The following is an 18,259-nucleotide window of genomic DNA, read 5'->3' as shown; positions in this document are numbered from 1 at the left end:
ATACGAGTAGTAATGGAAGATACAGCCTACATTTTCTCATGGACGTCAGTAGTACCACAAATCCTTACTGTTTTGAACTATTTTGCAGTCCTCGTTCGAACGATGACGTATCATCACGTATCATGATCAACTTTTTGTACTAGTTCCAAACTATGGAATATTTTTATTGAACGTAGTCACAAACAAAATTACATTCTGATTAGACGATTTTAATAATATCGGTTCTATCCTTAGAAATAATTACAATAACACACGCGGAGGGACTTCGGTTCCCTCAGTATTTTGTACCGTTTGTTCCATGGGGAGTGCTCTGAGGAATTGTTCGAGATGATACCGGCATCTTGTTTTTACCATCGCACCGCCCGCCACCGGAGTAGAGTTCATCCATACTTCCTGGAGCCACTGCGGTCATCCACAGTGCGTTTCCAGAGATCTTTTTTGCCACGTACCATCCGGCTATGGAATGAGCTCCCCTCCACGGTGTTTCCCGAGCGCTATGACATGTCCTTCTTCAAACGAGGCTTGTGGAGAGTATTAAGCGGTAGGCAGCGGCTTGGCTCTGCCCCTGGCATTGCTGAAGTCCATGGGCGACGGTAACCACTCACCATCAGGTGGGCCGTATGCCCGTCTGCCTACAATGCAATAAAAAAAAAAAACACGGATCTGCAAATTTTTTTACTGCCATTTACGATCGTCCAATTTATTTTAAATTAATAATCACATCGTTCTCTCTTGTACGTTGCATTATTAATTTAACGAAAGCTATTATACGAAATTTGATATCATCTCTATTGTTGTAGATTTCATGCATCATCAAATGTTTTTTGGCGGACTAAGTATATTTAAGAATTTGGCTGCAGTGTTATTAAAACTGGATTCACTGTTGTAGTATACATTCGTAGACAGACCGGTTTGAAATATGCGCGATTCAGATATGGTATTTGTCGGAGTATGGGTTTCCCATTACTTAGTGCAAACATGACTATCATATATCGGCTAGTCAATGATTGATATTCAAATGACCGAAATAAACGTTGTCTATAGAAGTAGTATGGGAGGCGATAGAGACCAGAACATGTTGTTCGACGCATAAGATTAAATTTGAAATAGCGTTGATAAATAAAAAATAAATAACTGGGAACAAATGACGCACGGTCATCCGCTCACAAATTAGGTTTTCCTGTGATATGGATACTAGAGACTGTCATACATAATTATATACGTTTAAATATATACATATGTAGATAATACACAGCCAAACAAAGAACAAATAAACCTGTTCATCACACAATGTTTCTCCGATGTGGGAATCGAACCCATGACCCTTAGCGCAACAGTCAGGGGCGCTAACTATTGTACCACCGAGTCAGACTAGAGTCGAGTCAGAGTTGATACAACGAGTTAAGATTAGTCTAACACGGCTTTTCCGCTATTAGAAGTGGAGAAGCAGACAAGTGGTTGCCGAAGACTTTATAAGCGCGAAGCTGTAGTCTCAAATGTTTCAATTTAGGGAAAAGGTAATTTGTACTATTGAAGTGAAACTTCTAATGAGACTTCTAACAAGGGTTGCGTTATACGTATAAGGCTACTATACTAGAAAAGCGATAGAGCGAGAGTGAATGCGTGGCACTCGAACGCATGCGCGTGGTATGCCTGTTACAGGCCAGCGCGAACGTTAGCAACGAGTAGCGTCCAATATTTTAACGAAGCATTTAAAAAAGTATATATTTATTTTTCTATCTAGAATTTAAAATATAAATAATATAAATGTTGAAGATGTCGCATCTTATACACAGCATTCCCTATTACAAGAGCAATCTGATTTAAGGATCACAATACTACACATCGAAAAAGAAGTTTCACTTCATTCACGTGCACCAAGTTGCACGCGCACCTGTTTTTAATTTTTTTGCGGTTCCTAGACAAACCAATGTAAACGCAGCTTATTGCAGTATATAGCTTTATAAGGTGTCTGCACCCACAATCCTTTTGTATACGAGTGAAAGTATTTAATGATTATAAATAAACAAGCTTAAAAAATGACGTTTGCTTTCACTCAATTTATCACACGTACTCGTATGTATGAATATTTCAGGGCGCGGATGCAATTAGTGTTATTGATTATTAAGTGATTTATAAGTACCTACAAAAAATAATTAATGGTACGATTATAAGTTTTTATATCGCAATAGATGAATGAACTGACTCTAGATTGTCTGATGCTTGGTTTGGGGCCTCGATAGTCGTGATGATTAAAAAGTTTTTATTTTTGGAAGCATCCACGAAGACGTGTTAGGTACGTACTTCCTTAGATAAATTGGTATTATGAGCACATAGTCACATCACTAGATAAGTACTTTTTCCCTACTTATTCGCTGGTAGCCTAAGAGGCTATCTCAGCTACGTCCTGACGGGTAGGTTAGCTCACGGGCTTAACCTGACAGAATTTGCTAACACTAGCCCTAGCAAGAGCAATACTTCGCAAAATCTACCACCGGATCGGAATCGCGACCCACAGAGAAGATCCAGTAACTCAGTAAAAGATAGGTACACATTATCGATTGTCACTTTTTTTCACAAAACAATTTTGGAATTCGTGTGCCCAAATAGATGACGTCAGCAGGTTAATACCATTTCTAGTACTTGTCCGTTTGTCTTTTAGATTTGGCTCACGCGCAATGGTCTTAAAATAAAGCTGAAAATCCCGTAATTGATGATTGTCTCAGGAGATTTTAATACTGGGAGATTTTTTTAATAATGGCAACTGTTGGATGCTTGGGTTTCTTCAATAAAACTTCCACAATCGATTTTGTGCTTGTATTTCCTTTATACAGGTTTTTGTTAAATTTTACGTTGCGAACAAGTTAGCTTGGCACGGCCATTGATTGAAGTGTTTTTAAAATTGTGTCGGTGAACATAAATAAAATTTCAATATTGCTCAGTAAAATTTCGTAGGCGTTAACATCTTTTTATTTATTTATTTGTAACGTTTATTTTAGTTTTTAGTATAGGCCAGGTACTTTCAGAAAACGTTACAAATTATATATGATAATACGAGTATTATGAAGAATCAATCTTAAATGAAAAAAATAATTTTGTCTAAATCATTTTAAGTGACCCCTTCCAAGAGTTTCGCCTGTAGTATGTATGTCGGAAACACGTCATTGTCACCAACCACCATAGACCAATGTGGCGATAGATACGGATTTACTCAGAAAAGGTACCTGCTATACCATTGAACCTTTGCTTATTAAAAACTATTTAGGTCCTAAATAGCTTCCTAAATTTTAGGACATAGTGTTTTTATTGTTATCGTGTTAAAAATCACTACGTCTTCTACTAAGGCCATGCAATCACAATGTACTCTGTATATTATAAATCTGAAATACAATTAACATAGGAATTAATTACAACTTCATCGACAGTTATTACTGGTGGTAGGACCTCTTGTGAGTCCGCGCGGGTAGGTACCACCACCCTGCCTATTTCTGCCGTGAAGCTGTAATGCGTTTCGGTTTAAAGGGTGGGGCAGCCGTTGTAACTAGGTATACTTGAGACCTTAGAACTTAAATCTCAAGGTGGGTGGCGCATTTACGTCGTAGATGTCAATGGGCTCCAGTAACCACTTAACACCAGGTGGGCTGTGAGCTTGTCCACCCATCTAGGCAATAAAAATAAAAAAGTTTAATCACCGTAGCACTGTCAAGTTCCGAGCTTTAAAAACACCGTCAAGTTCCGAGCTTTAAACTTTGAAGTCTGTACCGGGTAATAAGTGAAAAGCCGATTGCCTTCATACCGAACAGACAGACAGACTAGAAATCAATTTAATAAAAACGTGCTCTCAAAAACATCAGTGCTCCTACATGTAATTCTGCGCTGCCCGGAATTCCGAAATCCGGTATAGTGCAATAAGTCCTAAATAGTTAAAAAAAAAATACAGTATTCATTAGTAATGCCGGGGAAAGGACACGTTTAGCGGCACGTATGACGAAATGTGAAGCCATGCGACCTGCACGAGGTGATTGTACTGGTTGCAGAAAAAACGCAAATTAATTTTATCATAGCTTAAACTGACTTTACTGGTGGTAGGACCTCTTGTGAGTCCGCGCGGGTAGGTACCACCGCCCTGCCTGTTTCTGCCGTGAAGCAGTAATGCGTTTCGGTTTGAAGGGCGGGGCAGCCGTTGTAACTGTACTGAGATCTTAAAACATATCTCAAGGTGGGTGGCGCATTTACGTTGTAGATGTCTATGGGCTCCAGTAACCACTTAACACCAGGTGGGTTCGTCCACCCATGTAAGCAATAAAAAAAAAACTGATTTTAAAAAAAGCGCATCAAATACTTTCTAACAGCTATCGTTATGCATTAATCATAATAATATGTATTATAAAAATTGGTGTCTGCGCCAAGAGTGGCACCTTCGCATCACTCAACATGAGCACGCTACACCCATTAAATTATTTATCTACAAGACCACGACTATTCAAATGGTTATTAAGTTGGAAGTTTTTTATCTACCTTCCATGTATGCAATACGATTAAGCTATAAGCAAGATGGGAATTTACGGGCGGTATTAGGAGTTTGTATAAGTGAGTGTCTATCTCTGCCGCGAACCACTCATGCATTCCGATATTATTATTATTTTAATGCTTTTATGGGTGGACGATCTCAAGGCCCATTTGGTGTTAAGTGGTTACTGGAGCCCATAGACATATACAACGTAAATGCCGCCACCCACCTTGATATATGAGTTCTAAGATCTCAGTTACAACGGCTGCCCTACCCTTCAAACCGAAACGCATTACTGCTTCACGGCAGAAATAGGCAGGGTGGTGGTACCTACCCGTGCGGACTCACAAAACGTCCTACCACCAGTAAATAAGATTAGAAACATGGGAGAGTAATTATATAGTGCAATTGAAATTTCGACCTCAAGTTTTAAGGTGGGCGGTGGAATTACGCGGCATGCACAAAACTCAAATTTAAGATTGTTTAAAAAAATATTTTTTTTAATAATTAAAATTTATCGCGTCGACGGTACTGCTCAACGGTGCGCATATCCTAATGATTTGCGCAAACGTTCGCTTCTATAGGAATTCTAGGAGTGGTGCGAAATGTTTGTATATTTCATACGTTACTTACTGCGGAACTAGAAATAATATTAAATAAATCTATCGATTTATCAAAGTTGCCCCATACGCCCCACCATAGACACAGTCCACTGAGTTTCTCGTCGGATCTTCTCAGTGGGTCGCGTTTCCGATCAACTGGTAGATTCTGCGAAGCACTGCTCTTGCTAGGGTCAGTGTTAGCAACACTCCGGTTTGAGCCCCGTGAGCTCACCTACATGTTAGGGCGAAGCTGAAATAGCCTCTCAAGGCTATCAGCATAATTTAATTTAATGTTGGTCGTTTAATGCCCTTGTAGGAAGACGAGCATATGGCCCACTGATGGTGAATGGTTACCGTCGTTCATAGACGTCAGTAATACCAGGGGCAGAGCCAAGCCGCTGCCTACCGTATAATAAAATAAATGATATTATGTACTTAGATTTTATGTATAGCGAAGCCTTTAAAAGTTTGAATGTTGCTTAATGTATGTGTCGTCGTGGCCTAAAGGATAAGACGTCCGGTGCATTCGTGTTGAGCGATGCACCGGTGTTCGTATTTTAGGCGGGTACCAATTTTTCTAATGAAATACGTACTCAACAAATGTTCACAATTGATTTCCACGGCGAAGGAATAACATCGTGTAATAAAAATGAAACCCGCAAAATTATAATTAGCGTAATTACTAGTGGTAGGACCTTTTGTGAGTCCGCGCGGGTAGGTACCACCACCCTGCCTATTTCTGACGTGAAACATTAATGCGTTTCGGTTTGGAGGGTGGGGCAGCCGCTGTAACTATACTGGAGACCTTAGAACTTATACCTCAAGGTGGGTGGTACATTTACGTTATAGATGTTTATGGGTTCCAGTAACCACTTAACCGCAGGTGGGCTGTAATTTCGTCAGCCCATCTACACAATAAAAAAAAAACGTGTAGTAATGCATCAGCAAAAACACAACTTCACGAGAAAGCGGCTCAAACAGTCGGTGCTCTTTCCGGTCTGAGAAGCAGCTTGCGTTCCATTTTGTAGGGAGAGACAACTCAATGTATCAACAGACATATCACCCTCACATCATAAGTTGACTGATTCGATGGTGCCGTAGATAGCGCCTCTGAATTTTGCGCCGAGGGTCGTGGGTTCGACTCCCATGTCGGGCTAACATTGTGCGATGAACAGGCTTGTTTGCTCTTTGTCTGGATGTTTATTATCTATATATGTATATATTTAAACGTATATAAGTATGTCAGGGTCTGGTACCCATAATACAGGGAATCCTAATATGGAGCCGGATGACCGTGCGTCATTTGTTCCCAGTTATTTATCTATACTAATATTATAAAGAGGAAAGATTTGTTTGTTTGTTTGTATTGAAAAGGCTCCGAAACTACTGAACCGATTTGAAAAATTCTTTCACTTTTATAAAGCTACAGTATTCCCGAGTGACATAGGCTATAATCATTTTTGAAAAAAATTAGGGATCCTTACTTAAAGTCCAATAATGTAACCCAAGGTGTAAAAAAATTTCCTAAAATATTCTTTACATCGCGTGCCCTGCGAAAACTATTGATGATAGAATAAAATAATGTACTACGACTTTGTAGAACATATTATTATTTACAAAAAGTGACAGACGCGACAACATATGCATTTTTTTTTTTTTTTAGTTATGCCGTAACAAATGTTCTTTTATTTAAAAAATAAAACAACGTCGTATATCTTTGAAAATTTTGTTAAAGACCCGAGCGGAGCCGGAGCGGGCCGCTATTTTTTACAAACTCGAATGCTCCCCAACGAAAACAAGTATGGAATAACGCTAAATATATGAAATAAGAAAATAGTCAGCAATAGTACGCTGACGATAGAACAAACAAACGAACCTACAGTCGTGCATTGCAAAGGTAGAGAGCTTTTACTTTTCTACGGCTTTAGGCATTCGCTGACACAACTAAAAACTACTTTTACGGTTTAATCTCGCGTTTACGACTGGTTATCCGTGACCACGAAAACTGTAACTGTAACTGTATACGAGCCGTCGGTAATTATTATACAAAATTTAATTAACATCTTCTTCTTCTTCTTCTCTGTCGTTTCCTCATTACTGAGGGTCGTGACCACCTTGGTCCAGTTAACTATCGCGCTATTAATTCGTAAGAGTAGTTTTTTTTTAACTATTAAAGTAGACTTAGTAATATATTGTCGAGAATGTTTGCAGCAAAAGGCGTCTCTCATTAAGCGGATCTAAATTAGTTAAAACGATCGGATTACGTAAGTTCAATTGCGAGATAACGTTCTGTGTACTCTCATAAATTGTTTCATTATAATTAGACCGTGACTTACTACTCTCTGCTTAATTACATATATCAACTACTTAAATCTCATTCGATCGAGATCACCCATCTGCGTTATGTGCTGACCCATCACTAGGGACCACGATATGGTGGTTATTACGGAAAATCACTAAGAAATAGTCGTATATGAAGAAACTCTAAAACGAACTCAAAGTCGATGACGTCCTTAATCACATCTTCATAATTCTGTCATAACGCCAAATAATATATACAGCAGTATTAAATGAATTAAAAATTAAGTCCACAACAACTGTTTAATTCAATTCTGATTCAGAACTATTCATTAAAAACTCTCTTGAGCTTTAGACCAGACAAAAAAAACGAGTTCTTTACCACATTAACAAACAACCACAATTACCTATGTATGTCTCAATATCCTTGTAAAATACCATGTACTTTTCAAGGAGTTACAAGCAAGGCTATATGCTGACTTGTTACATCTAATGCGTTGTTACATTTACAACGATGCCGAACCAGCTTGTAATATTATGTTGAGATTACAAATGCCAAAGACGCATTGTACGACAATAATAATACATTACAAAATTGCTTGATGTAAATAATGGATTTGTTTGCAATGCAGGAGTATGTATCGTGACAGCTGCCGCTAGAAATTTACGTCATTCTTAGGGTTCCGCCGATAATTGTTCTTGAAACTTTTACAATGGTTTAAATTTATCAGTCCCTGTCAGCTGTGGTCGTCGTGGCCTAACGGATAAGACGTCCGGTGCATTCGTGTTGAAGCGATGCACCGGTGTTCGAATCCCGCAGGCGGGTACCAATTTTTCTAATGAAATACGTACTCAACAAATGTTCACGATTGACTTCCACGGTGAAGGAATAACATCGTGTAATAAAAATGAAACCCGCAAAATTATAATTTGCGTAATTACTGGTGGTAGGACCTCTTGTGAGTCCGCACGGGTAGGTACCACCGCCCCGCCTATTTCTGCTGTAAAGCAGTAATGCGTTTCGGTTTGAAGGGTGGGGCAGCCGTTGTGACTATACTGAGACCTTAGAACTATATCTCAAGGTGTGTGGCGCATTTACGTTGTAGATGTCTATGGGCTCCAGTAACCACTTAACATCAGGTGGGCTGTGAGCTCGTCCACACAGCTAAGCAATAAAAAAAAAAAAAAAAAAACCCAAGTTAGGATTTTTTTCTCGTGTAACTCAAAACATACATACATCGTCATTAAAGGTACTGCGAATTGAGCCTTAATCAAATCTGGCAGTAGTCTGATTTCAATATCTTGCAAAAGAACATTACGGCACTTAAATTTCGGGGGTAGATTGCAGCACCTCTCGTCCGATGTATTACTCATAAGATTTTAAAATTTATCTGCTTAATATTTTCGAAATTCACGGTCTACTTAGTACGTCATGTTTACTGATGCTATTACGTGAATCCAGTTCCACCACCTTCGAATCTATGTAGAAGAAGAGACGTGAATGATGCTGCTGTACATTGCGAGGTTCAATCGCGAAGCTGCTACTTTTAAGTTGTTAGGTCTCTTTTGGAGGCGCTGGGGTGACTGTTAGCAAATCTCATCCCGCCTGGCTAAGTCCTTGCTCGCCCATTTACCCTGGTAAAACTAGAAAGGCCTCCGGGCCACCAGTAATCTCTCAAACATAAAAAAATGCGCGGTTAAATTATTGTAATACTCACTAGTTGCAGGGTAGTGAGATGCTTCTTCCACCAGAGGTACTTCTGGTACTGAGGTCCCATTGCGGCCAGCATGTAGTAGCTGTACATGATCACGTGCACCAGATTGTTCACTATGTTCGAGAACGTACCGTGACCACCTGTGTAGACAGAAGAAGAGTCAGTGAGATCATATTCTTTGGTGTTGACTAAGGTCATTGACTACGATTTCGTCCTGGTCTAAATTGTTTTGTTACTTTCGCGATTATTAACATATCTTCATAATATATACTATAAAAGGCAAGGTTAGGTTCCACAGCCCTGTATATTTCTGTCGTGAAGCAGTAATGCGTTTCGGTTTGAAGGGTAGGGCAGCTGTTGTAACTATACTGAGACCTTAGAACTCATATCTCAAGGTGGCTGGTGGCATGTACGTTATAGATATCTATGGGCTCCGGTAACCACTTAGCATCAGGTGGGCTGTGAGCTCATCCAGCCATCTATACATTAAAAAAAAGGTGTTCCAAACGCTGTGTGTACCTCTAATAGGAGTTGGCCGTCTTTTATAAGTGTTAAAGACTTTATATTGCCTTGTCAGTTCTAATCTAGTTCGGTCTGGATAAAAATACAACAGGATTTTTGTGTAGTTAAAATACCACACTGTAACTAATATGATGATACCTACCCCTCCGAGCTCTTAATTAAGCCCACTACCAATAATAACGCAAATTTATACAATCTAATAAATTCTAAACTAAAAATTTTGTAATATACGTCATTAAAAATGGACGACAAACGGACGACGTCACAGCATAGCTTAGAGGCTAGATAGAGGCTATGCTGTGACAGTGTGGAATTTTTAATAATAATTAAAAAAAAAATAATAATGTGTCGATTTTCTTTACAAAAATGCAATATTTTATTTTAAATTTTATCACCTTTCGATTATAGGTTAGCTTTAGTAGTCACAAACAATTGAATCTGTACGCATTACCAAACGAATAACAGATTAAAAAATACCAGTTGCTCATGTCTACCGTTGGCTGAAACTCCTGAAAAAACGAACCCAACGAAATCGCGTGAAAGTAATATTTGCCTGTCACCAACGGGTAAGCGGAGATTTCACGATATAATCAAAACTAACATCTGCCGCTAAATCTTCAACAAGAAAGTTTCTCTTTGTGTACGATCGTGATCTTTGGATGAAACATGTTTGCGAAGGATGAATTAGTTGCAATTGTTATGTATTTAGTTACTGCCCGAATCGATTAAGATCTTCGACAGTTTTGAGCAAAACAGCTAATTAATGAGGTACATATTATATAGTTATTATTGTTTACATACATAAATTTAGTGACAGGAAATCCGTCGTAATTTTTTTTTTCATGGAAATGAAGTGACCTATTCTAAGCGATTTATATATTAATACGTGAAGGAAAAACTTTGTATCCCTTTTTACGAAAATTGCGCGGACGGAGGAGTATGAAATTTCCCACACTTATAGAGAATATAGAGAAGGAGTGCAGAATGCTAATTTTTTTTTTAATTATGCCTAAAAATATATTAAATCAATAAAGAAAACATTACACACCATGTATTTGACGCACACACGCATGCATACTATTTATTTACTGTCAAACTTTTGTTTTTGACGTCTGTGGTCAAATTTAGATTATATTAAATATTGTTCGTCTTTAATAATATTTTTCTATAGTGTAGTCTTGGCGAAATTTGTGATTATAGAAGTATAAAAGTCTTTAACAATAGAATCACAATACAAACTTATATTTCAATTAATTATAGTCGAATTTCGATTACTAGGGCATCACTAGTTAGAATTATTGTACTATATGGTACCTGTTTATTCTCTTAGCTTTTGCGATTGGCTAAGCGGTGATTCGTTATAGTAGCTCATGGACCACTGACTTCGCAGACGAGCAAACGTACTTACGACACAACCGGTTACCAGACCCACAGAAATCATAGCGTGAATGCCACCGGCAGAGACAACAAAGGCCTCGCAGAAATAAGCAGTCTATTGCATCGTAATAAAGACAAACAAGGCTTTCAAATCGAAACCCATCACTGTTTTGCCGCAGAAAAATATCAGACAGTAGTACCAATCCAAGCGGGCTTAACTAAACTCCAGTCTATATATACATCACAAACTTCTTTATGCTTTAGAATTTTCTGTACTTTTTAGTTTGAAGCACAGTTACGAAATTGAGACTTAAATCTTAATTCTCAAGGTGGATAGTGGCTTATATTTGCGATTTAAGATCTCGATGGGCCTGATGAATAGATAATCAATTCGTTTGCTCATTTATAGTCATATGAATAAAGATAATATCAATTTCTATTGACTTAGCAAACAATAAAATAAAATTTTGGGAGGGACCAAACGTTTGACGATACAATGGTGCTATTAAAATTATGACATGTCTGACAGATCTAATGAGAGACTAGCGTGTCTAGGATTGAAGTCCCGATGTGAAAGGCTAGACATTAGCAGAATTCGAAAATATGAATTTTATAGTTTGTATAGCTGAAGGAATAGCTACTAATGACAACTTTCAGTATTGAGCAGCGTAGAAACTGCCGTACGCATTAAGAATAATGTGGAAGTCTTTAAATAATATAGGTACACATGAAAACTGAATATTATATGGTTGAATACCACACATAGACCCAATCAGGACTGCTAAATCTGATTAATGGTCTTACATACATCTGTTTTCAAATGTTTATGATTGAAAAGATATGGCCGAAATAGTTCCAAACGATAAATGGTAATAAATGTATCTTGTTATTTTTCGGTAATGAGTGAGTTATAGCTTTTAAATAGATATAGAGGTAGATTTAGGAAATTGAATGAATCACCGTAGCATTTTTTCGCCTATATAGATTGATCTTTTAATTAAAATATTATAAACGAATTATTGGTTTTAAAAAGACACGGCAAAGGTGGGAAAAATGTTTTTTTTCTTAAAGCCTTGCTACTTTAAATTAAGTTTTAGTTTTAATTTTTTTATTTTTACATCTTTAAAAATGCTTTTATTTAATTATACCTCTTAAAACGAATTGAAATATTGGAATGGTTTCTGAAATTTGATTAAATTATACTTAATTCAGACTTATTACCGTTTGTGAAGTATTGAGATTGTCAGTTGACCAAACCTTGTGTCGACTATTGAGTTCAATGTATTTATCAGGAAACAGAAAGTATATAATACTAAATAATCGATCGTTAAAATTCCATTTAAGGTAGCCAACAACATGACTGGCTCTTGCTAAACGCCCCGAGGCAAGCACCAATCTCGCTGTGTCAAACTTATCAATGGCATTCATTATTTCACTGGTATTTCCGCTATGGATGCGTGTAATTTTTTTCGAATTTTATTTATACACAAATTGTTTTTGAAAGCTAACCTAGTCAACTTCGAGACGTACCTATAAATGTCTAGATTTTATAGCGCGTACTAATCACAGATATATAGATTCACGAACATCATTCAGAGCTTCATCTCTGAGATGACACGTGGTAAATTTTGTCTTACGAAACTTTCTATAAGAAAGCTCAGTATGGCTGTGGACGGTGCGATGGCAAAACGATGACATCACGAAACTTACCAGCAATGAACTTGACCAGCAGCCACGCCTCGAAAGGGGTCAACGAGTGGTGGTAGAGATGCAACCATGTGATTTGACTCTTCTTCTTCCTCAGCACGAAGAATATCGTGTCAGCGAATTCTGATAGTTTCGAGAAGTAGTAAACCCAGCATAGATGAAGCATCTGTAACAAAATCAACAACATAATTATAAAAAAGATTTTTCGATGCGTGAACGGATTCACCGTAGAGATCACTCCAGAAAATCACCACCTTGAGACAAGAGTCTAATTATTAATTGTATAGTATTGTACAAGGCTATCAAAGAAATTTCATTGCATAATTGTGTCTCAGCAGGAAAAAGCAAGATGATTGTAATTGTCCAACAACAAGTCCTACCACTAGTAATGGTTATAAAGCATTTCTTATTTATTTTGTTTGTGGTCGTTTATTTTATTTTCTACGATGTTTTTGCTTCATAATTGAAGTCATTAAAATTAGTATCCGCTTTCGGAATTCGAGTATCGGGAGAGTCGCATCGCTTGATATGATACACTATACGCCTTATCATTTAGACCAAGACGACGTCTTCAATATACGATAAAATTTAATTAAATAATTATTTCAAATGTTCGGTTCGAAAGTGTGAAAGTAAAACCAACTTTGTCTCATCAACGAATAGAATTGAAGTTTTAACAACAAAATCTTCACGTGAATGTTTAACAAAAACGTTAGTTTTAAATTTTATTCACACAAGCAAGGCTGTGAACCATTTCACAGTTTGATCATTTCTAACTGAACTAAAATGACCATTCAGTGTTGCGCAACCTTACAGGCATTACATCAGTGGTTACCGAATTTTATGAAGAAAAAGAAAAATAGGCAAGCAATGTCATTATCTTCAAAGAGGCTTGCTTTCGACCGCAGCCGTGACGTAAGCAATCGTCCGATCAGCAAGGCTAGGGAAGAGTACATACATGTGTACTTTCACTCTTACGCAAAACGTGTGAGAGACAAGTTCATTGCGCGTTCGCGTTTCCATTTGTGCGTCTTGATTGTCGTCCTATTTTAATAATAATAATAATAAAAATCATTTATTGCCTTTCACATTAAATAAAATAAAATACAAAGAAAAGAAAAGAAAAAAAAAGAGAAAAAGACAAAAGGAGGTAGGTGGCTCAGCTAATGCTGTTCAAGGTTGATAAATCGAACAGCGCTGATTTTCAGTCACCCCCGTTTCCCTTTGGTTCTTTGCGTGAATGAAGGTTAGGTACGTGTATACAGACTTAGAAAATGGTATAATGATATATATATATCTATATATAATAATTATATATAATGATGTACATTACAAATTTTTTAGTTTAGAATTTATTAGATTGTATAAATTTGCATTATTATTGGTAGTAGTGAGCTTAATTAAGAGCTCAGAGCGGTAGGTATCATCATACTAGTTATTTCTGCCATGAAACCTTCATGCCTCCGGTTCGAAGGCTAGGTCTGCGGTTATATAATACAGTAACACATTATTGTGATGTCTCATGGTGGATAGCGACATCCACGTTGATGTCTATTAGATTGAACATCCACTCTTCATCGAAGAGTTCAGCTAAAAATGAATACTAGAAAAACTGAAAGAAAACTAACGTGTCGTTTGATTACAATGGAAACAGTTCCAAGTCTGCGGTCAAGTGCACTACGCGTAACCAGTATTGGAAGCCTCAGAGTCTTGGTAGGGCACTGCTAATTCAAGTGAAAGTCAATCCAGTTAGCTGTTTAAGATTTCATTGATTCAATATGAGTTTTCGGAGAGAAAATGCAATAAAAAAGTGATCGCGTTTCGTATTTCATGTCGCTGAGAATCTGGGCTGATATCTCTGGTGGTATTTCTGATGTCATTCACGATGAAGCGTCTAAGAATTGCAGCAATCTCCAAAATGAAGTGAAACGAGTGACATTCAAAAATTATTGAAGATCTAATAAATTCCGGTTAAGAAGTAAAATGTGGGTTATTTGTAAAAACTCTTTTTTTTTAATTAATCAATTTTACGGACCGTGAAAAAAATAAGGAGCATAAAATTAAAATAAGTATATTCAAAAACATAAATAAACTCATTAATTTAAAATAAATTTGAGTAATTAATTAATACCAGATAACCATTTTAAGAATAAGTCGGCTTCTACACTGGTTGGAAAAAATTCTCATCTGATTGTTAGGCAGCTAGCTGCTTTTCTTTTTTTAATGCTGGCAAAGACTGATCGATTTACAGCCCGACCAACAAAAAGTGGTAATCATCGCACATGAACTTCAACGAAATCACAAGCAAATATACAACAAAGTGCACTCATTAAAGTTCTGAAATCTTTTTAAGGTATTTTATGACCTGGTAACTAAGACCTTTAAGTCATGTCTTATTTTAATTTATATTCTTAATTTTATGAAAAATTAAAACATGGAGTGAAATGAAATGAAATGAAAATGATTAATTTGAGACATTAATCAACTGGGATGAAATTAAATGAGATGAGATGATATGAGATGACATACAATTTCAGTAAAATGTTGGTCATTTACAATTTTTTCAGTGGACTTTTTGGAGGATCCCGAGAAGCTACGTCACTCAGCTTTGTTTCATTTTCCCACATTTGTGCACTTTCACAGATATTAAACAGTTAATAAACCACCGTTATTACACATTTAAACCTGAAGAACCACTAAATAGACAAAATCAAACAAATCACACAACTTCACTCCTCGCGTTCCCGCCAAAAAGTCGTTCTAAAATCTAAATCGATATTTTTCGAATACCCGATGATTGTTGTTTATTGAAATAAACTAAGCTATGTTCCGGTTTGTGTTGCATAACAAACGTAACGACCAATTCTTAAAGCAATCTAGGTCGTATCTAAGAGCTACCGAGAATGTCTTTAACGTTCAATTTTATTATTCACTTTTCTGTATACGATTTCAAGTCACTATGACTCTGGTTGAATGGATGTAGTAATTTCGTGTTAAAATTTCACAGAGAAAGAGCAGATTTCACATGGATTCTCTGACTTTTGACTGCGTCTGCGTAAGCTGAAAGATATGGTCGCAATAAATCCATTTTTTGAAGCCTATTTTCCACCAAGTCTATCAATTCTCAGGGGCGTAAATAGCCTGTTATCATGGAATGCCAGCTGGGACAATATTATTAGCATCCTGGCCATGATATTCTCTAGGTTAGATGGACCTTTTCTGAATCATTGCAGAGAGGTCCACAAAATTTTCTCGTAATGCCGCTATTGCAATCGTATGTAGTATGTGTGTTGTTGTTTTCTTTTATTAGTGTGTCCTTACTAACTTATTTTTGAGAAATAACTGTTACTAACATTTATATGGATCATTATCTGAAATAAAGAATTTAATAATAAGAAATAAAATAATTAGTGCCATTTAGACTTCAGGGAGTTTGGTGTACATATGAATACGTACCAGATACAGTTGATTTTTATCTAAGATTGTACGTACGGTAGTCCCAATTCGTATAGGTTTTGATATTTGATATTGGAAATTATTAACATAAAATACAGTGAGAATAAAATCAAGTGGTAATAAAAAAAATCTCAATCCACGGGAGACAAGAATACAATTAGATATCATTTTATAAGTGATTAAAACATAATTTAGAACAAAATCAATCAATGCCGTTCAATTGAACAGCTTCTTTTGCATACATAGGTACAGTTAAATTTTGTAGTCACAAGGGCCTCAAAAATGGAGCGCATGCATCATTATGATATTTGCAACTTGATGCGTAATTATTTTTATTTTTATTTTATTTCTAATATCACGTTACGTATATGCGTAATTATTTTATTATTTTGTTAATTTTAAACTTTTGAAAGTATTCAAACAACTGGTTTTTTCGATACGCTTTTTTAATTTGCAAACTAATTACATATTAAGAAAAAGAAAAACCTTTGTGATCTCTTAATGAAATTCGCTGCCAACTTACACGTATGTAAGTGCTTTATTTACACTAGAACGTGATAATGAGCGAAAAAGCAATTAACTTTTACGAGTAATTTATTGCAAAGATGATTTTGACAGACGTGCCTATTTTCAGTAGGCTTTTTAAGTGATTTCTAGAGTAGCCCATGGAATCTCAACGCGAATGCTTTTATGACGTCGCAGTTTCAATTGTATAACGATTTACTCGAGCTTTAAGTCGAAACGCACGAGCGAGCTTTGCGGGATACCCAATGGAATTTGAATTAAAATATTTTTGCATTGAATTTTATACGATGGTAAGATTATTATGATATTACTCCATTGACATGACATTTCGATCTTTATTTATTTTTATTACACTTCATGCAAAATTTACATTAGCGGATTTAATGCCTGAGGCATTCTCTACCAGTCAACCAAAGGTAGTGCAGAGTGAATAGTGGTAGGTGCAATGAAATTTATATGAAGTTACAAATACATACACAAAAAAATAGTATGTACGTATACATACACAATCAGAAATACGTACATACAAACATACATACATACATACAATCTTTATGAGCTGGGCAAACTATTGTCGCAGACTTTGATGCCTGGGATTTTTTTGTGACAATAATAAATTGTTCGCTGTTCTGAGACAGGTACAGTAAGCCAGTCAACATGTTAACTGGCTAACTATACGTATGGATTATTCGAAAGTCGCCTCACGACTTAGAACATTAGTTGGAGTCTAGCTCGACTTAACGATTGTGTTTTATGAAACATCAAATCGATTTATTCGCGGCGAAAACAAATTGTTTTAACACAGTAATCGCGCAAATTAATTTCTCCAGAATTCATTTTGGCAACAACGAGTACCTAATTCTTCTATTGTGGAAGTAGTTTGTGAATATGTGTCAGATACGTAATTAATTTAGAAGAATTAGCACTTTTTTGAAGCGGTAACTACGTCACTCGATATTGTTTCACTGCCCTTTTTTTATTGCTTAGATGGATTGACGAGCTCACAGCCTACCTGGAGCCCATAGACATCTACTACGTAAATGCGCCACCCACCTTGAGATATAAGTTTTAAGGTCTCAAGTATAGTTACAACGGCTGCCCCACCCTTCAAACCGAAACGCATTAGTGCTTCACGGCAGAAATAGGCAGGGTGGTAGTACCTACACGCGCGGACTCACAAGAGGTCCTACCACCAGTAATTACGCAAATTATAATTTTGCGGGTTTCATTTTTATTACACGATGGAAATCGTGGAAATCAATCGTGAACATTTGTTGAGTACGTATTTCTTTAGAAAAATTGGTACCCGCCTGAGATTCGAACACCGGTGCATCGCTCAACACGAATGCACCGGACGTCTTATCCATTAGTCCACGACGACTTCATCAATTTTTTTTATTAAGTTGACTTTCGGCAATTACTTCGCAGACGTAATGACCAGTGACCAATTAGCGAGTGCTCATTGTCAGCTGTTAGTAACATTGTTAATGATATGAAAGAGGGTGTCTCAACGTTTGATAGCCTTACATAAAGGTACACGTACAAAA

General features: G+C 36.8%; 1 protein-coding gene across 3 annotated transcripts in view; it reads right to left on the bottom strand.

The window, feature by feature from the left end:
- The window catches only part of LOC114240115 (very long chain fatty acid elongase 7), a 110,542-nt gene that overhangs the window by 5,177 nt on the left and 87,106 nt on the right, over nt 1-18,259 (bottom strand). For all 3 annotated transcript variants that reach the window (XM_089736643.1, XM_028170553.2, XM_028170554.2), the window contains 2 exons: nt 12,735-12,897; nt 9,129-9,265 (listed from right to left, as the gene is read on the bottom strand). In XM_089736643.1, coding sequence (XP_089592769.1) covers nt 9,129-9,265; nt 12,735-12,897 — 300 coding nt within the window. The remainder of the gene's footprint in view (nt 1-9,128; nt 9,266-12,734; nt 12,898-18,259) is intronic.

The sequence above is a fragment of the Bombyx mandarina genome, chromosome 22 (assembly GCF_030267445.1).
Source record: "Bombyx mandarina strain Sakado chromosome 22, ASM3026744v2".
NCBI classification, from domain to species: domain Eukaryota; kingdom Metazoa; phylum Arthropoda; class Insecta; order Lepidoptera; family Bombycidae; genus Bombyx; species Bombyx mandarina.
This window is presented reverse-complemented; position numbering and strand designations above follow the sequence as displayed.